Source organism: Podarcis erhardii (assembly GCF_964252035.2).
Source record: "Podarcis erhardii genome assembly, chromosome: 5".
Classification (NCBI taxonomy): domain Eukaryota; kingdom Metazoa; phylum Chordata; class Lepidosauria; order Squamata; family Lacertidae; genus Podarcis; species Podarcis erhardii.
The window spans coordinates 53,090,833-53,110,295 of NC_138509.1; the positions used below are offsets into that span (position 1 = coordinate 53,090,833).

At 44.6% G+C, this 19,463-nt stretch overlaps 1 protein-coding gene across 1 annotated transcript; it reads right to left on the reverse strand.

Moving 5' to 3' along the window:
* Nucleotides 1-5,669: 5,669 nt before the first annotated feature.
* Nucleotides 5,670-18,972, reverse strand: DUSP5 (dual specificity phosphatase 5). Its single transcript, XM_081863808.1, has 4 exons — nt 18,274-18,972; nt 12,238-12,380; nt 9,918-10,137; nt 5,670-7,827 (listed from the first exon to the last, which is right to left on the reverse strand). Exons 1-4 carry the CDS (start codon nt 18,704-18,706, stop codon nt 7,400-7,402), a joined length of 1,224 nt encoding a protein of 407 aa, XP_081719934.1. The 5' UTR covers nt 18,707-18,972; the 3' UTR covers nt 5,670-7,399.
* Between the last annotated feature and the right edge of the window lie 491 nt (nt 18,973-19,463).

Here is a 19,463-nt window from a genome sequence, read left to right on the forward strand (position 1 = left end):
ATGATGGTGACTCCACATAAGAAGAAGCTCCGAAAGAGAATGTTCTGCCTCAATAAGTGTCTTGTGCTTCTCTTGCTTTATCTGCTTGAGTTCATTAATGTATTCTTGCTCTCTCTTCCAGGCCCCTCATGCTCCACCACTTCCTCTCTTGCCTCCCTTGATTTTCCCAGCCTGAGGCAGGAATTTCTATGAGTGGATTGTTCTCTTTTTTTCTTGGGGAGGGGGGGTGTCCCTCACAGGAAGAGGAGGAAGAAGTGGGCTGGAAGACAAAGAAGAATGGGGTGAAGTTGCTTGAAGTGGGAAATTTGGCAGTAGCGCCCTGCAAGGAAGGTTCACAAACATCTCCCATTTGTCTTGGTGACCTAAAAAAAGAGGCAAAAACAGAATCCCATGAGCCATACACTTTCTTCAGAGCTTCCTGTTCCTTCCTTAAGGTCTCTCTCTCTCCCCACACCTCTCTCTTCCTCTCCCCCTGCTGCCCCTCCTCTCCACTTTTTCGAGCCACTTCTTCAAGTCATCTCAGGCAAATGCCCAAAGAACAAAAAGCAAAGCAAGTGTTCTTCACAGCTGTTGGGAGCAATCAGAACTGTCAGAGGCCCACTTTATGACTGCCATAGCAGGCAGAACAAAACATCTTCTGTCTTTCCTCTTCCCTAGGAGTGCCCCCCTGATCAATTCTCTGAAGCATATCCCTCTGCATCCACCCTGCTGAAGGCCAGAAAACCAGCTGCTCTTCACAGCTGGATTTAGTAAGCTGAACCATGTCAACTCTTTAGTGTTCAGTAGCACAGACATTTTTTTCCGCCCACCTGGGGCCTGACATTGTTTACTTAGCTGCAGAGTGGCTGACAACGTGCTCGGCATAGACTATTAAGCCATTGTAGAAAGTGTGTTGACTGGTACCTTTTGATTTCAAGTACATGACATTTTACAGAGGGTAGGGAAGAAGAATCAGCCAACAATTTGCAGCCAACATTGCAGGTTTACACCATAAAGAACTTGGAGTCAGTATGAATTGAATGGATAATGCGCACACAAGCTAGCCACGGTGCACATCTGCCTGGCATTGTGGAAAATGTGCACCTATTGAGAGGGTGAGTGGGGAATTGTGTACTCCATCTGCATAACCTCAAGTCATAATTTGAGGATGTGTTACATAACTTGCCAGCACATGTCACAGTTTCTAAGTGGAGAATGTACATATTGACCAGGCAATGCGTTAAATCACGGGTAGGCAAACTTAGGCCCGGGGGCCAGATCAGGCCCAATCACCTTCTATTAGTGCTTAAATATATCAGAATCCAGCAGATGGAAACCTGGATGTGATGACAAAGACGGCACTGCAAAACAGAAGTACAGGTTCAGATTTTGTCATTCGCCTGTCTTCCAGGTCCTTCCTCTTCCCCAGCACCCCCACTGATGCAATTCAAACTCCTCCTTTTATTTGGGTTTTGAAGTAATGTGGATTTAGGATTTATTTATTCTCGTCTTCTTTTTTTTGCAAATATGATACAATAAAATATAGAACACTAGATGCGGATATGAAACTATAAGAAAAGAAACACACACACACTTATTTAATTTATGAAAAGTTCTATGGATCTTCTACACTGGGGTCTGCAATGTAAGGTAGCTGCCTATTTTAAAGATTTCCTTCCCAATTCCTGTGGTAGACAGACATGTTCCTATAGACATAACACTAAGATTTATTTTCTTTTTCAAAATGAGTTGTGGGATTAATGGAACATTATATTATTTACAAGAAACTGCCTGCCTGGGCCAGCCTTATCATTGTCCTCCACGAATGCAGCTTTGGCACTCAGCAACCTGCTGTTACTCTTTGAGAAGAGCCTTTGAAGATAACATTGCTCTTCTCCATGGAGACCTTGATGCTGCTCTGACTACAAATCCATCTGAGGTATCCAGTGGTATATCCAATTCTCATTTGTGGCATCAAGTGATGCACTCTGATGATGTGGACGAGGTGCTTGTAGGAATGAGGCTGACCAGGTTCCATCCAGACCATTGCCCTTCTTGGCTGATTGCTAGAGGGATGTGTGTGTTCATTGGATGGGTCCAAGGCGTGGTGAATGCATCTCTATATAGGGAAATGGTGCCTGCTGCTCTTAAGGAGGCATAGTATTACCAACCTGGAAATGTCCACCCTGGATTCAATAGTTTTAGACAACTATCATCCTGTCATTAACACCCACTTTTCGAGCAACATAATTGAGACAGTTGTGGCAGCACAACTGAAAGTATTGTTGGAGGCTACTGATTATCTAGACCAGGTGTGGTGAACCTTTGGCCCTCCAGATGTTGCTGAACTACAGTTCCCATCAGACCCAGCAAACATAGCCAATGGCTAGGGATGATGTGAGTGGTAATTCAGCAATATCTGGAAAATCAAGAGTTTCCCAATGCTGATCCAGACCCATTTCAGTCAAGGTTCTGATCTGATGGTTTTGGCTATCATGGTGGATGACCTTTCTCAAGAGAGGGATAGATGGAGCATGGCTGTGTTATTCTGATGCAACCTCTCAGTAGTTTTTTTAATGCCATTGAGCACTGTCTCTTTTTGGACTGACTCTGCAAGATAAAAATTGCAAGCAGTGTTCTTCAGCAATTCTCTTCCTACCTGCAGGGTTGGTTTCAGAGAGTAGCATTAGAGGACTGCCTATTGGCACCACCACAACAGTGCTTTGTGGGTCCCAAATCTTGCCCCTGTACCGTTTAACTATATGAAGCTGTTAGGTCTCAGCATTAGTATGCTGATGACATCCGGTTCTGTTTCTCTGTGACATATGAATCAGGTGAGGTTGTCCAAGCCCAGAGCCAGTGTCTGTAAAATTCAATATAGTTTTTGTGAAGCGCCCACACAGTTTGCACATATATCAGGCTGCAGACAAGGGAGGAAAATGCATCATTGCTGGTAATGGAAAATGGAATTTCTCTCCTAATCTTAATACACTCTTTGAATAGCAGAGCAGCTCTGTTTGCAAGCTGGAAAAGCCAGAGCAAAATGGCCCCATCATTTCGATACAGATAGAAAATGGGATGCTGCAATTGCAATCCCCCGTTACTTGTGTGCCCTCATTTGATTCACTCAGATGACTCAACCCCACCTCCTCAGCTATATTCATAGTCCTCATTTGGAAAATTTAATTTACTCATGTCTCAGAGCAAGCTGGCGATGTGATAGAGCACAAATGTCAAGAGAACTGAAATGCGTGAGGCTGGTGGTAATGCCTCCCCACACCCAAATTCCTACTTCCTCATATTCATGGCAAATGCCTTTTCTTGCAACAGTAAGAATGAGGTGGCATCCCTTCTCATCATCAATGCATAAAAGAAGGGGCATAAGAAAGGACAACTGATGAACCTAATTCATCCTTGGTGCAACTGTATTCCTTATCTTTCTGCTACAGCATAATGTGAACCAAGACATCTGCACACCAAATCTTGATTCCAGCAATAATTGCAACAGGTGGTCTTAAGCAAGCTGTTACTTCTTGATCTCAGTCCCATCTCTGCAAAACAAAAATAATATTCATAGCTTACGGGATGGTTGCATGGTTGAGTATTTGTGAAATGCTTTGAACACCCCAGATCAGGGGTTGCCAAGCTTTTTTGAGCTAGTGGGCACATCTGAAATTTTGAGAAACATCACCTACATCAGCCACCGCCATGCTCAATCGCAGAGATGGAAGTGTGCATATCCAGTGTTTAAAAGAGCATGTTCAATATAGGAGAGGCTGAGCCTGTTCAAACAGAAACTGAGCAGGAAGAGTAAGCAGTCTATTTGTGCATTGTGGGTTTTTGAGGGGTATTAACCAGAGACCTTTCACAAAGACCATAGGATGTACTGGCAGACTGAGTGACACCTGCCCTAGATCACTGTGGCCTAAACTAAAACATATACATATGTTTGACTAGCATACCTAATTCTGTGTTGGATTTAGACCTACATAAATGATTAGTAGTATTATGCCAGGGAACTAGCCCATACAGTTGTACCTTGGTTCTCAAACAGAATGCGTTCCAGGAGTCCGTTTGACTCCTGGAACCATTCGGAAACCATTCGGAAGCCGCGGAAGCCACACTGGATGTTTGGCTTCCAAAAAATGTTCCAAAACTGGAACACTCACTTCTGGGCTTCATTTGTTTGGGAGCAGATTTGTTTGGGAGCCAAGACTTTTGAGATCCAAGGTTCAACTGTATTTAAAATGCCAAGGCCCAATATAGTGTAAGAAATGCACTGTTCTATACATGAGAGTCCTGCTTTATGAACACTTGCTCTGCAAATATTGTTACCCAAACATGAGGCATTAGTACCCAAATGTCACTTATACACACTGCAGATTCAGATATTGGAACAGAAAGCATCTTTTACTTCCTTGTTGGCTGAGGAACAGAGGGGGAGTGACTGAACAAATCAGAGGACCTTTGGGTTCCCCCCCGTCCCCCCCACCTTTTATGGTTGGGAATGCATTAGAAATTTCCCCATAGGAATCAAGGGAAATTGCAGACTCCTTACGCAAACACTTGCCTAATGAACATTTCCCAGGAAACACATTGTGTTCATAAAGTGGGACCTGCGTGTATTCGATTTATCCAACGTGGAAGCCCAGTGCATTACAGAGGGGTTTCTAAAGAGCACACTCTTATTTACATGGGTACTGAATACTTGAACCTCATAAAAATCCATTGGTGAGCCATATTTTATAGAACTCTCACCAGAGCATGGTTCCGTTTGAGGGCATAGGTAGGCATAAATAAATACATTCAATCAACTGGCTTGAAACCTATTTTTTATTGGCTTGATCATCCTAACTAACTCTCCTTCAGAAAGTAGCTGCTGTAGTTTTGAGGGTATTGAGAGCTTTGTTAAGCAGTTTCCTACTCTCTTCGCAGAACAGCAGCAATCAAAGTCCTTGGTGTAAAAGCCATGATAGTTACATGCATTTGAAACTAGGTTGTGAATATTTTAATTAGGTAGAGCTTTTAAAATGGTGTGTGTGCCCATGCTTGCACACACAGGCCAGGCTTCCCTGCCCCCACATGGTATAGTAGTATCACTATAGAGCTTCAAGGGTTCTGTATTTTAGTTGGCATTTAGTTTTCCATTCTATGAATTGCATCTTGAACCTTGCAGGTAATATTTTCACATGTTGTCTGACTTGGTGCATATAATCCACGGAACAAAAAGTTTCAAATTCTGTTATTTATTTATTTTACGTTTTTATTTTCTTTTTTTTTTAAAAAAAGGTCTCATATTCACATTCACAAGTTTTCCAGGCAGTTATTGCCATTTCTCACATTTAGAAAAAAATGTGACTGAACAAAGCAATAGCAGCACATTGAGCCACCTGTAGACATACAAGCTAGACACACAGATCCCCTGGGAAAAAAGGACCCCAGTTCGCTTGGAAATGATGTTATTCCACAGCTAAAAATGTGTTATGGAAGAGATCAATCAGTACAGGGAAAAGCAAGCCACATGACGTTCAACAAGACCACGTAATATATAAATGGATAACACTTCAATGGGGAGATGCATTGTTTGCAAGCTGCCCCCTTCCAACTTTTTCTTAAAATCTGAAAATGTAGTAAATCTAATTGCAATGAAAAGAGAAAAAGAAATTTTCATTGGATAAGCATTAAAAAAATTTCAAGCATTCCTTTACATAACCAACTGCTGTAGAACTGCCTGCTCTTTTAAAATTCCTTCTTTGCTGCTCTTTAGTAGAGTGCATACTGTTAGAAGAGGAGGCAGTCATCTCTCAACAGAGGTCCAAGTCTGGAGCGGGGTGACAATATGGCCTGTGAACAACCTGTGCAGCTCCACCCATTTATTTTTTGCAGCCTGTTAGCTCAGCAGTATGTCCTACGCATTGCTGTTACTGAACTGCAACTGAACCAGTCTGTGCTTTGGCCATTTGCATCAAGCCAAAATAAAGCTGTAGAACACAGGTTCTGCATTGCAGAACCCTACTTGAACTTTCAACTGTGGGATTTCAGGAACAGATTAGCCAGACTGGAAAATGTGTAGCCTTCCTGATGTTGCGGGACTATAACGCTCATCACCTCTGATTTGGCCATGCTGTCTGAAGCTCATGCCAATGCAGATGTCCAACAATACCTGGAAGGTCAGCAATTCACCCCCCCCCAAGTAACAGTACTTCTGTGCACACCATCAGCCTGAATTTGACTATACTTCACTCAAATGGTAGGTGCAACATGGCCACCATATGCCAGCCACACACAGTTCTACTGGTGCCATTTGGGAATATGTGTTGCTACATCCAGTTACAGAGTTGGTAGGGTTCTACTATAGTGTTGGATGATTCTGAAATAGAACATAGCAGGTGTCCCCAGTGGAACAGGGGAAACCTCTTGTGTTTTGATAGGACCATGGTGTTTTAAGAATGAAACATCCCCTGGAAATAAGGCATCTCTGGAAACACAAGCTGGATTCAACTGGATGAGAAAGAGTGGAACCCCTATGATGTCACAGCCTTGGGACGTGCACAAGTTCCTCTTGGCAAGACTACCTCATTTTGTTATCCAGACTAGAAACTGACAAGCACCCAAGGCCTCTGGGGAAGGATAAACCTGACCCCAGTTGTACAGCAGTAAGCAATGGTCATTGGATGTGGGAAGAAAGAAGTCTTCTGCTCCTACTTTCTAACCCACTTGCAGCCTATGGTGTAGTACATATTAAAAACACACAAAACAGGAAAAAGCAAACATTCAAGTTTCTGCCATCACCGAAATGTCAGTGTTTGCTTCTTTTGTAAATTGTGCTTTTCATTACAGCTCTGCTTTCCTGACACAGCTGTTTATTGCTTACACTTTTGAAACAAGGCTATAATTAAAAGAGAGGGAGGGAGACAGCAACGGAGAAGCAATCAGACCAGACAGACTATATGCGGTGTTCTCTCTACCCCAGCGTAGTCTGGAAGTATAGTAGTGTGTGCACAAACAGTCCAGAATTTATTCTAAAAAACCCTTAAACAGTGCACAGCTTTTCTTTTTTAAAAAACATTCCTTCTTTTGAAAGCCTGATCTAGCCAGTGTCCATACACTTATGTTCTCAGCCATAACGAAGGGCATCTACTTCTGGGAAGAGGAAGAATGATCTTCTAGTTCAAAACACAAGCCTAGGACAATTTGAGCTACAGCAGGAGTTGGCTAGACTCAGCACAAGTTAACAACCTGAAATGGCATAGCTATCCCCCAAACTTAAATGTACTGAACAAAGACTCCATCTCAATGTAAAATGACTTTTCCCCCTTCCAGGTATAGACAGCCCCTCAAGTGTCCAGTTCTAGGTGAAATTCATGAGGTCCTCTGTATTGCATGTAGGTGAAATGTATCATTATACTCTCTACCAGGCTCATGGGACTGTATTGTCTCTTGTTCCCAGGAGAGTCCAGCAGGATGAAGATGCAGCAATATTTAGCTGGTGGACAGGTGAGTGAATGGGCACGGAATTCAAAACTGAGGTAGGAAAAGCAAAACAGGAGCCTTCGAAGCTTTTGCCCAAAGCCAGCTCTTCGGTGAAGAAAGACACAGCATCCCTTTTGCAAGAAGCTACAGGAGGGCTGGGAGCCGAGGACAATATTTCTGACTCATACTGTAGCAGCTGGCCCATGAAGCCAAAGTTTGGTGAGATCAGACTCCTACGTTGCTTGATGTAATCAAAAGCCTCCTCCAGGCGGAACTTTCTCATTTTCATCAGATACGCCATACAGATAGTGGGAGAGCGGGAAATTCCAGCTTCACAATGCACCAAGATCTTACCCCCTGCCCGTCTGGTGCAATCTAAAGAAAAAGAAGAACAGATGAGGGTGGTGATGATGCACTGAATATGTTAGCTGTCACTATAAGTGGATGCCCACAATGGCAGCACAACATTCTGCAAACAATTGTCCAAAAGAGGTAGTGGGCTGACAGAAGGTGTTCCACAAATGGAATTAATGCCAGAATGCCAGAGAAGAAATTTCCACTTTATTCACTAACTCTGGCTGAAGCATTTAACTCATTTGTTCAAATAACAAAACTTAATAGCTATAGGGTAGATTAATCACATTTGGATAAAGTTAAGAGGTTTGCCTTCCCCTCATCTAGTGGAACTATGGCAAGAGATGTGTAATAAGGCAAACACTACAATGCCACAAAAGAATTGAATTCACAGTTAGGTTCTTTTTGAAAGTAGCACAGACCTTGCAGCAAAAGGTGTGGGCTTGCTGCATGTTCCCTCCCATCTGATGAGGAGATGTGCCTATTTTTCCATTGGGTAAGAGCATGAAATGTACTGCTTCTGTCCCCACCTTTTGTGGGCCCTTTTGGTAGACACACAGCATGCATTTTGAGCAGGGATGTAAAGTCCCTGGGTTCCTGGGGTTTCTACCACAAAATGCACAATAAAGTAGCCTAACATCTCTAATTATAACCCTTGATAAGTGGCACTTGGATTTAAGTCAGGCTATAAATGGCTGAGGCAGAACCACCATTTTACGCAACGGGAGGCCCCCAAGTTACTCACACAATTCAATTATTGTTATAAGATTAAAAGGAAAATTCTGAAAATAAGCTCCTTGTGCAAAACGTGTTGATTAAAAATAGAACTTGCCCTGTTTGGCTGGCGTGAGAAATATATTACCCACATTTCATCTTACTGCATTCTGCTCTGGGTCACATCCTCAAAGGCATGCCGTAATAATTGAAGTATCCATCTATCTTAACATTTCTTGAATCCTCAAACTTCTCATCTTCAATATGGAGTTACTGTTTCATATATTTTAACATAATCATTATTTTAATGCTTGTTAATGCAATAATGTGTCCTAAACTGCTTCCTGCTACCAAGCTTAGGGTACAGTACTGTATTAACAGACATTAAATTAATAGTACTTGCACTAAATGCAAAGCACTTAACATTTTCAGTAATTCTCACATCAACACTATAAGGTAGGTCAGCTTTGTTAAACCCATACTGAGGTTGGGGGACAGAGACAGTGGCTAGCTTTAGGAACAAAATTTGAACCAAGGATTTCCTGGTTTACGGCTCCTTGCCATTCTGCTCAGGTAAACTGGAAAAAGCTGTTGTTTCTCCTTTAAAAAAATGGACAAAAAACAAGGTCTCTGTAGAACCATGCCTACAGGTTTGTGCAGCTTTTTCTTAAGCAACGGACGGAGTTACACTGCTTGTGGCACACTGGCAGACATAGTCATTTCTATCATTTAGTAATCCTGCCCTCTCTACATATCTCAAATAGCCCTGGGTCAGCACCCCAGACTCTTCTTTTCCAGTCATGCACATTAAATACTCCTTCCCTTGTCACAGAGAACTCCTTGCTTCACCACCCATCCCCACTATGCAGCTTCACTTACAGTTCGCTTGCATGTTTGCCGGCTGAGAGATGCATCTAGCGCACAGAGGCCTATGTCACAGTAGTTTTTCTGTAGTTTGTACCTCACCTTTCCTCAATTAGCTCAAGGCGGGTAGCAAAATGAGTTTAACACAGTGAAATCACTGTGAAAAAATGAGTTTAACACAGTGAAATTTCTTCTTTTTTAAAAAGCCTCCCCCCTTATATATATGGGGCTACTGGTCAGGGATGATGGGAATTGTAGTCCAAAAACAGCTGGAGACCAAAGTTTAGGAAACCCTGCTCTACAGCCATTTATCCCTCAAAGCTTCCCTGTAATGAAATATTTTAACCACCCTACAGAAGGGGCAGGAAGAAGATGCACCTCCTGGTAAGTGAGAGAGCTGTGAAGCCTGATCACAGGCTCTGGAAGGGCTTTTTCCTTAGCCCCAACAAAACATATTTCTAGACATGCGGTTTGGTCTCTGAAGGCGGCCTCCATAGTGGTCACTATTAACTTCAATAGAGAAATATACCTACCAATAAATTCTATTGCTTCCTGGAAGTGTGAGCTGATGTCTGCTGTGTGATTGTCCTCCACTGGAATCCATTTATAGCAGTATTGATCCGTAAAGGGCTCGGAGCTCTTCCTGGAGACGTTCAGGAGTGCTGTAATGTTCAGATTGGCTAGGGACTCGCACTTGGAAGCATGGTAGGCACTGCCAAGGTACAGGAAAGGAAGGATCTCCACTGGGCCACCCTGGAAGGCAAGGAACCGCATATAATTATAGGCTCTCGTTTACTTTTTTTTTCTTCCACACACACAGAGACGCAGTAGAACACAGACAGCAGGGGCTGAGTTTTGGACAATTTTAGGGTGTTTTCCAGACATCACTGAGATCAGAGCTGTAGCACCCAGACAGGAAGTACTTTGCAAGAGGTGCAGTTCCTGCTGCGGGGGTAGAATTACTGCTGTGGTCTTGGCACAATGAGAGCTTTGCCAGCCCTGCTACTTCCGTACTGGCAGGGACTGCCCCTTAAGACCTATGGGTTGTGAGCAATGCAAGGACTCTGATAGGGAGTCCTGGTCAACCACTTATCCACCCATATAGGCTAATATGGTAGCTCACCAGCAAACCACTGTAACAGAAGACTCCTTACGAAAAATCAGCGGATTTGGTTTTTCTCATTCACATTTGCCACGTGTGGTATCACAAGCAATTTCACTTGTGGGTTTTCTTATGCCTCTCTCCCCCCATGAAGCACACACCAAAAGGATTTTTACTTGTCCCTTCCGTCACCATGATGAAAAAAATGCAGGGGCAAGTTTTCCCCCACATAATCATACTAAAAATATAGACACAAAGCCTGTTCAGTGTCTCTTGATGGAGCCTGGTAGGCATGATGTACTTTAACCAGAAGCTTCAAAGATATCTTGACAATGCTATGCACTGTGTGCATTTGTTTTAAAGTTCAGTTTGAAAGAAAAACATGAACACATTACTGGGCTTAGCATGACACTCTTTTCATGCGTGCCTAATTAATAATTGCAGGATGGCAGCTGGCATGTGCCTCCTCTGACTTCAAGCTGTCTTAGCCTCCCAAAGCAGTCTCAGCATGGGGCCCTCAGCCCTGCCACGTCAGAAACACAACACTCTCCCCTGCTGCTCTCAGCCACTCAAGTCTTCTCCCCCTTTGTGAATAGAAGGCGATAAACAAGAAAAGAAGCTACATGCTAGAAAACGTCACAGCGTTATATTTAGTGCCCAGAAAACCAAGCCAAGGCACCATTCATCTTTCATAAGGTGTCGGAAAACCTCTTTTTAATATATCACCTTTGGGAATACAAAGTATGCCATGTGTAACAGATCCCATGTGGCCCAGTGGTTGCGGATGTCAAGGCTAGGACTGGGAAGTCCCGGGTTCAAATCCACTCAGCCTTGAAGCTGACTGGAGGTGACCATGTGTCTGTTACTCTCAGCCAAACAACCCCAAAGGGATGGTGTGGGAATAAAATGAGGAGAAAAACTGTTATACGAGTTCCTCGGAAGAAATGTGGGATAGAAAGGTAAATACTACTATTAAGTTCTGCAGAGTCTCCCACTCTTGACTCCCCCCCCCCCCCACAAAAATAAAATACTTAGGTAGAAATATTTTCCATTCCTAGTCTTTCTGAAGAAAATATTTTACCATTTATAGATGAGAAGGGGAAGCATAGGCCCCAGCAACAGGTACAGGTGGTGGGAGGGAATACTAAAGGAGCACATTGTGTGTGTGTGTGTATATATATATATATATATATGTGTGTGTGTGTGTGTGTGTGTGTATCTTCCAATAAATAGAATAGAATAGAATAGCTGTAAATAGAATAAATTTACAGCTGGCTTGCAATGGGAGGGAGAGGTAAGGTGATAAATCCCCACTCAGTTTGAAAGGTTGTTGGGTGAACCCTTGGCCATATGCAGTCTCTCAGGCTAAACTACCTTACAGGACTGTTGTGAGGGAGTGAAGCATGTCTAGCTCCTTGGGGGAAAGGTGTGAACAGGAAGGTGTCACTATACAGTTCTTAAGAGTTACAAACTCTTTACATATTAGGGAAGAAGAAGAGAGGGGGAAATAGGTGGCTTTGACGGCATCTATCTCTCATCTCTCTTCGTTTTAAGGCCACTTGTCTTCAAAAGTGCATCACACTCAGACTTCTTATTTGAAACATGACAAACATGCACGCCGAGTCCTTTTGTCACATTGCCAGACATGAATAAGAGAGTGAACTAGTCAGCTACGAACAGGATGATGACAGGAAGAGCCCCCGAGGAGCCAGAGCGTGGGTGGGATTAGTCATATCTTCCCCTCAACACACCTGATCGTATGCTGGTTTGTGGTGGATGCATGGCTTCTCGTAGAGGCTGCTGGTGCTTCTCTCCATTTCAGGTCTCTCTTGGGATATGGGTTTTACATCTATGCAAAACTCAGGATACTGCAAATAAAAGGTTTCGTAGCCTCCTGAAGAGAAAGAAGCAAACAAAGAAATGTCAATTAATAGGGTTCAGAAGTCTGTGTGTGGGGGAATAGTTTAATTGTTCCTGATCGTCAATGAATTTGAGGCTGTGATAGTTCTCACTGCATGATGAACATTTTTATAAATAAGTGGGGAAGTTTCTCCTACCACAGCTAAACAGGGTTTAAAATTAGCAGGGTGCCAGGCGCTTTGTGCCTGAAGATTCTCCATTTGCGAGCATCTCCAAAAGTCTGGGTGCCATTTTTTCCACTTGGCTGACCCTCAAGGATTACTGAAATGCACATGCTTTGAAGCCTCAAACTTTATGTTAAGGAGTTTAACAATAAAGATACAGCGTTTTGAAAACTGAGGTATGGTACCAATATTTTTATTGTAAATACCAAATTAAACATGTACTGCATTAACAATTTCTGCTAAAAATGTGATACAGTAGTACCTCAGGTTACATACGCTTCAGGTTACATATGCTGCAGGTTACAGACTCCGCTAACCCAGAAATAGTGCTTCAGGTTAAGAACTTTGCTTCAGGATAAGAACAGAAATCAGGCTCCCGCAGCGTGGCAGCAGCGGGAGGCCCCATTAGCTAAAGTGGTGCTTCAGGTTAAGAACAGTTTCAGGTTAAGTACGGACCTCCGGAACGAATTAAGTACTTAACCTGAGGTACCACTGTACAGTGGTGCCTCGGGATGCGAACGGGATCTGTTCCAGAGCCCTGTTTGCATCCCGAACAGAACGTAAGACAGCGCGTCTGCACGTGCCGCGTTTCGCCGCTTCCGCACATGGCGTCATTTTGACCGTCTGTGCATGCGCAAGCGGCGAAACCTGGAAGTAACACGCTCAACCTGAAGCGTATTTATCTCGAGGTATGACTGTATTAACAATGTGTCACTTGCGTATTAATTCATGCTCATCAAAATAATAAATAAAAAGTGTTGCTGACATACCCCCCCACCCATGGTGACTAGACATTCTGTTTTGGCGCCCACAACCCAGATCCCAGGAGCCATTTGGCTCCTAGCTTTTCTATCCCATTTTCTAACCCTGCAGCTAAATAGCCACAATTAAAAGAAAAACAGTATGGCAGTTAAAGGTTAGTGACAGAGATTGTGATTCTTTGCCAGCAGAAATCAGCTGACTCTGTTTCAAAGATTAAGACTAACACCAACAATTCTCCATTTACTTCTGAGACATTTATTATCGTACAGCTTCATGTGTTGTATCCATTTGAGGAAGGGCAAGTTCCGAGAGGCTGTTCTGTACTGATTAATAACTTCCATTCCGTTGTGTTATGGTAAATGAAATGGATCCATTAAGAGCCATAAAACTTAATTAAGTCCTATGATGGGATCAGACAACAAAACAGCCCCAGATGAGTGCTTTTTTTTTTTAAACTGTGAGATAAATTAGTTAAGTTCTCTGCACAATTAGTGAAAATGAGCGTATCTGTTAAGCTCAGACCTTGGATGAAATTGTGAAGCATGCAAATCAGCTACACCTTGAGCAAACCTGTGCTTTCAAACATGTTATACTACGTGGATTTCTATGTCTTTTGTTCAGGTCTCTGAAAGGATATGTTTACTTGGGAAACAAAACCCATAACTTGTTTCAGTGAATAACTGTCATGGAAAGTGCTGTACTGCACTGCTACATCTTCTCAAAGATAAATTGCAGCAATGGATAAATTGACGTTCTGAAACTCTACCTAAGGAATCACACCTAGGATCTTACAAGCCTGCATTTTAAACCCTTCTTTCTTAAGATTTCTATTCTGCTACATATTCTATGCCATGGGTAGGCAAACTAAGGGCCGGGGGATGGATCCGGCCCAATCGCCTTCTAAATCGGAATCAGTGTGTTTTAAATGAGTAGAATGTGTCTTTTTATTTAAAATGCATCTCTGGGTTATTTGTGGGGCATAGGAATTCGTTCACCCCCCCCCCAAAAAAAAATATAGTCTGGCCCCCACAAGGTCTGAGGTACAGTGGACCAGCCCCCTGCTGATAGTTTGCTGACCCCTGTAATCTAGGTCCTTGAGTAGCTGCCTGCTGAAACATTCTTAGCAGGATATTGACAGTGAGGAAATACAGAACTAAGGAACCAGTCCAAAATCAGTGGAAGTGTGGGCTTCCGTAGATTCCATGGAGCCTCTTTTACAGATTCATTTAATCCAGCCAGAACACAGAAGCTTAATTATCCTGCATTTAAAATTCCAGTTTACCCTTGTTAAAAGCTACTAGCTGAGCCTTAAAAAAAACATTAACAGAGAATGTGTCCCCTTATCAACTAAAGTTCTGAATATTGTTTTAAAAAAAGATTACATTGATCTATCAAATATTTGCTGAATGGAAAAAAAAAAACTCCCGATCACTCAGCAGAATGGGAGAAGACACTACTATTCTGGAGCAACAGCTCATTTCAGAGTACTTTGGTCACCTGAACAGGGCTCTCTGTATCGGTTTTCAAGAAGGCCGTGAAAACTGTTATTGTTAGAAGCCAGCTTTTCTCCTCGACCTTGTTCTTAAATATGTTGCTATTTCATTCCACATCCTCTTTCTATAACTCCTGACAGCTTATTTATAGGGATTTTATATGGTGAGCTTTCCTCAATTCTATGCCCATGGATTCACAAACTAAGGGAACCAGCCAAACGGATTTCTCTTGGGTGGCTGGTGCCTTTGCTCAGGAGGCTAATAGTAAACCAGGAGCCTTCGGGATCAGGAGATTTGCAGGCAGTTCTTAAAGTGAGTCACCTTTTCAAGTCCTCCAGCTCTTTCTCTCTCACAAACACAGGCACACACTTCTGCTCCCCCACTGGCTGAACTCTGTTGCTATTATTTCTGCTAATGCTACATTACTCATCTTGTGAGAGGGGTAGGCTTCATTTTCACCACCAATGATTAAAATCCTATGCATAACAAAGTGGCAGAAGAATCCAGCATTATTTTTATTGACATTTACAGCTGCAGCCTCTCTCATGAAAAATGACTGCTTATTTTATAGGTGGGGGAAAGAGCCCACACTAGACCCTTTGAGGATGCCCCCTGCCCAAGGCTGACAATTCAAACGATAAAACCTATCACAAATTTAAACATTGCCGCATATGAAATACAATGAATTAATGAGGGCTGGAAGTTTATATAAAAGGGGGGGGGGTGCTGAAAAGGATTGTGTCATTCTGCAGTAAAAACAATTCCCTGAAGAGCGAGGCTGCGTTTATGGCGGCTGACAAGAGTTCTGACTCACACCTTTATCTCACTAGGACTGCCCAAGTCCAACCCCAATCGGAAAACTTCATTCCATTCAACCGTGAATTTTCTCTCTCATGTCACAGTTCAGACAAAACCCTTGGGATAAACCCCAGGACTCTTCTGTTACTTCATAGTGAACATTCAAACGGAACTAAAAATATAGCAAGAGTCTCAAGAGCTTGTGACTCACACAGAATTCGCCAATTTAGCCAGCTTCTGGAAGATGGAAACCTGTGGCAACAACAGAGCGTTCTATTTAAGGATGTGCAACTTAAGATTGCATTCTGACTATAGGCTCGCTTTTCAAAAAGATAGTTTCCTACTGTGGCAGCACACTCTTAAATGCTCTTCATTTTCGTTTTATAAAATCACTTGCTATCGGCAGGCAGTTTTGGCTGCTTACATGCCATGCCTTTAAAGTATATTCAATGTGTGTTCTTGACTTCAGAATTCTGGGCACTGTAGTTCCCAGCAACCCTTTTAACCAGCTACTGTGCCCATAATTCTTTGGGGAGGGGGGAGAATATGCTTTAAAGGTATGGGGTCTACATAGATGGCCTAGAATAAAAGCAAGCTCTTTAAATGTGGATTGGAAGAATTCAAAGCAAATAGCCGCACAGAATTTGCCATACCAGCATGCCTAAGGACTGGATGGCAGGAAGTCTTTGCGGGGGACGGGACTTTGATATGATTGGCATCCAGAAGAATTTAATATTCTGCTGTAGGCAAAGCCACCGAATAACCCAAAGCTGCACCCAGTGGCGTAGCGTGGGTTGTCAGCACCCGGGGCAAGGCAAGTCATTTGTGCCCCCTAACCCGTGGATTTGCGCCCCCTAACCCTAAGCCCCAGATGTTGCGCCCGGTGCGGCCAGCCCCCCCTGCACCCCCCACGCTACGCCACTGGCTGCACCAAGTTGTGAACACTGTCTTAAAATAAAAAGGTCTCTTATCTTGCAATATGTAGGGGAGGAGGGTGAAGAGAGCTGCAGCCAAGCTTCAGGGTGGCAATAAGGAGCTTTGGAAGAGAACGTATTAGCAGCTTCACCTCATGAAGTTTGTGGTGCAAAGGTCACTCCTTGAAAGAAAGCGGTACCACTACCACATTCCTCCGCCCCACACCCGCTTAGCTCCATAGATAGGGGCCACAAGACTTCCACAATCTTTCTGTACATCTACGTTCTTTATATATAGGGGTAAGGGCAAATGTGAAGTCCACTTGAATTAGGCACACACTGTACGCAGAAAGTTTGCTTCATGCTCAGTGATAAAAATAGACTGCCATTTTCACACAAGGAGGATCGAACCTGCAGGCAGTCTGCATAAAAACATGCAGACCTTTAACAGGACCAGCTCCCATATTAACTCTCGGTCCTATTCTGCTACGTACAAAGGGGCAATTGTTTACTTTTCCCACTCTTACAATTTAGGTGGAAAAGAGGTTGGCATCTATGACCGTTGGCATCTGCCTGTCTTGGGAGACACTGGAAGAGTGCGCATCGGCATCTATATTTCTTTTTAATTTCGTAATTTACAGGAAACTGCCCTTTAGAGGGCACTGCTGAGTTTTTACACTGCTGAACTCCTTTTTATTAAAAGAGCAGGGACATTATTATGTATTATAAACCTTGGTTTCTACCTCCAACCCATCCCATGTATTAGTATACAGCATTTCCGATAAATTTACTCAAAGATTATAGTATTACTGAGCAGGCCAGGAACACTTTAATAGTGTCCAGCATTTTGGAGTTTGGGATACTTGCCCGTGTCCACAGGGGTAATTTATTCTACAACTCTGAATCCCCCCAATCCCACATTTCTCTTTAGATGAACGTTTGATATTTTAACCCAGTGAGGAAGTGAGGATGCTGACCGTAATTAGTCACGCAAGTTTCCCTTCACTAGACAACTGAACATCATTTCAATGCACCTATTCAATTTTAAGTTGTTTTATTTTCACCACCAGCCGATTTATCTCTTGTCCGTTGATGGGGAAAACTTTGGGGAGACTATGAAAAGGGGAAAATACAAACCATTTCTCTGTCTATATCCACCCAGCAGCAGCAAGCCTCTAGTCATGATTCCCTACGCCGTGCGAGTGCATTCGCACTCTCCAAGACACACGTTGCTTTAGGCGAGGAACCCACTGCCTCCCTCGAGATCTGCAAAAGCTTTGCAGCCCGGCATTCCTTATCCAACATCAGCGTCTCCTCCTCAAACACTAACGGGCGGCGGGGGGGGGGGTCTCCAGGTTCCTGGCATCGGATGCTGAGGGGACGGGGTGATTCGCGTGAAACTATTATTGCATTCGCGTTAAATTAAGTTAAGAAAACAGGCGAGGCGAGCCTAGCAGGACCAGACTTCGGTCGGCGGACGTCCTAACCAAAAGCGCGAGGAGGCAGAGCAACAGAAGGCGGTTACACCTCTCGGGCTTCCCGATCGCTCCTCTCTTTCCTACCCCGAGATCTCGCCTTCTAGGGCAGGCAGGGGGTCCGGCTCCTTAGCCGTCGTGCAGGCGAGGGAAACGACTCGCAGAACTCTTTGGCCGGGAGGAGAGGCTCCCGCCAAACTCAACCCTCCCAAGCCCCCGCGGCTCCCCGTCCTCGCCTCTCCCCCTCGGGCCGCCCCTCACCTCGCAGGAAGCAGACCCTCGCTCCGGTCTCCGGCAGGCTGGCCAGCAGCGTGTTCAGCACGATCTGCGCCGTGCTCTCCTTCTTCAGCTTCCGCCAGTGCCGGGTGTTTTGATCCAGGACGACCACGGCCGTCAGCAGCCGCCGGGAGGGCACCGCAGCGTCCCCTTCCCTTTCCTCCTCTTCCTCCTCCGGGCAAGCCCCAGGCAGGAGCAGCCGCCCTCGGGCCGCTTCGTCGGGCACCACGAAGTGCAAGGGCACGGGCCGCCCGTGGGCGCGGCGGATCACCACCGAGTTGAGGTTCACGTTGAGCGATCCGCGGAGGCAGGAGGCCGAGTAGGAGAGGTACGGTCTGCAATCCAAGACCAGGCAGCCGGCGGGCTCCTTCCGCAGGAGCTGCTTGAGCTGCCGGGAGTCAAGAGCGGTTACCTTCATCGTCGCCTTCTGCCCCCTATAGTTCCCTTCCCTCGGGGAGGCTCGGGAAAGTAGCGCAGCCAGGCAGCGATTAAACTAAGCGGGTCTGGAAACAGGCACCCCGCCTTTTTTTGCTTTTAAAACGGGGCCGGAGGGGCTGCCAACCCGCTTCCTTTTAATGCCCCTCCTGGCTGCGGCGCGCCCCTCCCAGCCTTTGCATTTCCCTTCGCGTAACTCCGGTCAGGGGATTCCGCTTACAAGAAGAGGCAATTTATCTGAATGAAACGCCGGAGCCGCGCGGCGCTGTCCATATAAGGCGACTGACGTCACAGAAACGTTCCCAAGCTGGCACGCCTTTTCTTGCTAAGCCTTGCCCGCTCGTGGAGAGAGAGAGAGAGAGAGAGAGAGAGGAGATTCCCTCCCCCAGGAAGAGGGAACGCAGAGGCGATGCTCAGTAAAGCGTTAGTCAGACTTCTTGAAGCAAAGGAAGTTGAAGAACGCCTCAGAAATTCTCTAGTCATCAGAAAGCCCTCCTCACACTCACACTCACTCAATCATCACTTGCTTCCGTCGACTTACTAAGAGAGGGAAGGAAGTGTGATGGCGGCGGTGATGATGGTGGTAGCTGCGGGGAGCAGAGGTTGCTCGCTGCTCAAGTTGCAGTGGGCAGGCCCTTAAGCTGCCCAGTGCAGGCCGCAGTTATTAAAATGGCTAAAAGTGGGGATGCAAATGGATGAAAAACAGCCCCTGTTGAATTTCTGTCTGTCGCACAGCTGTT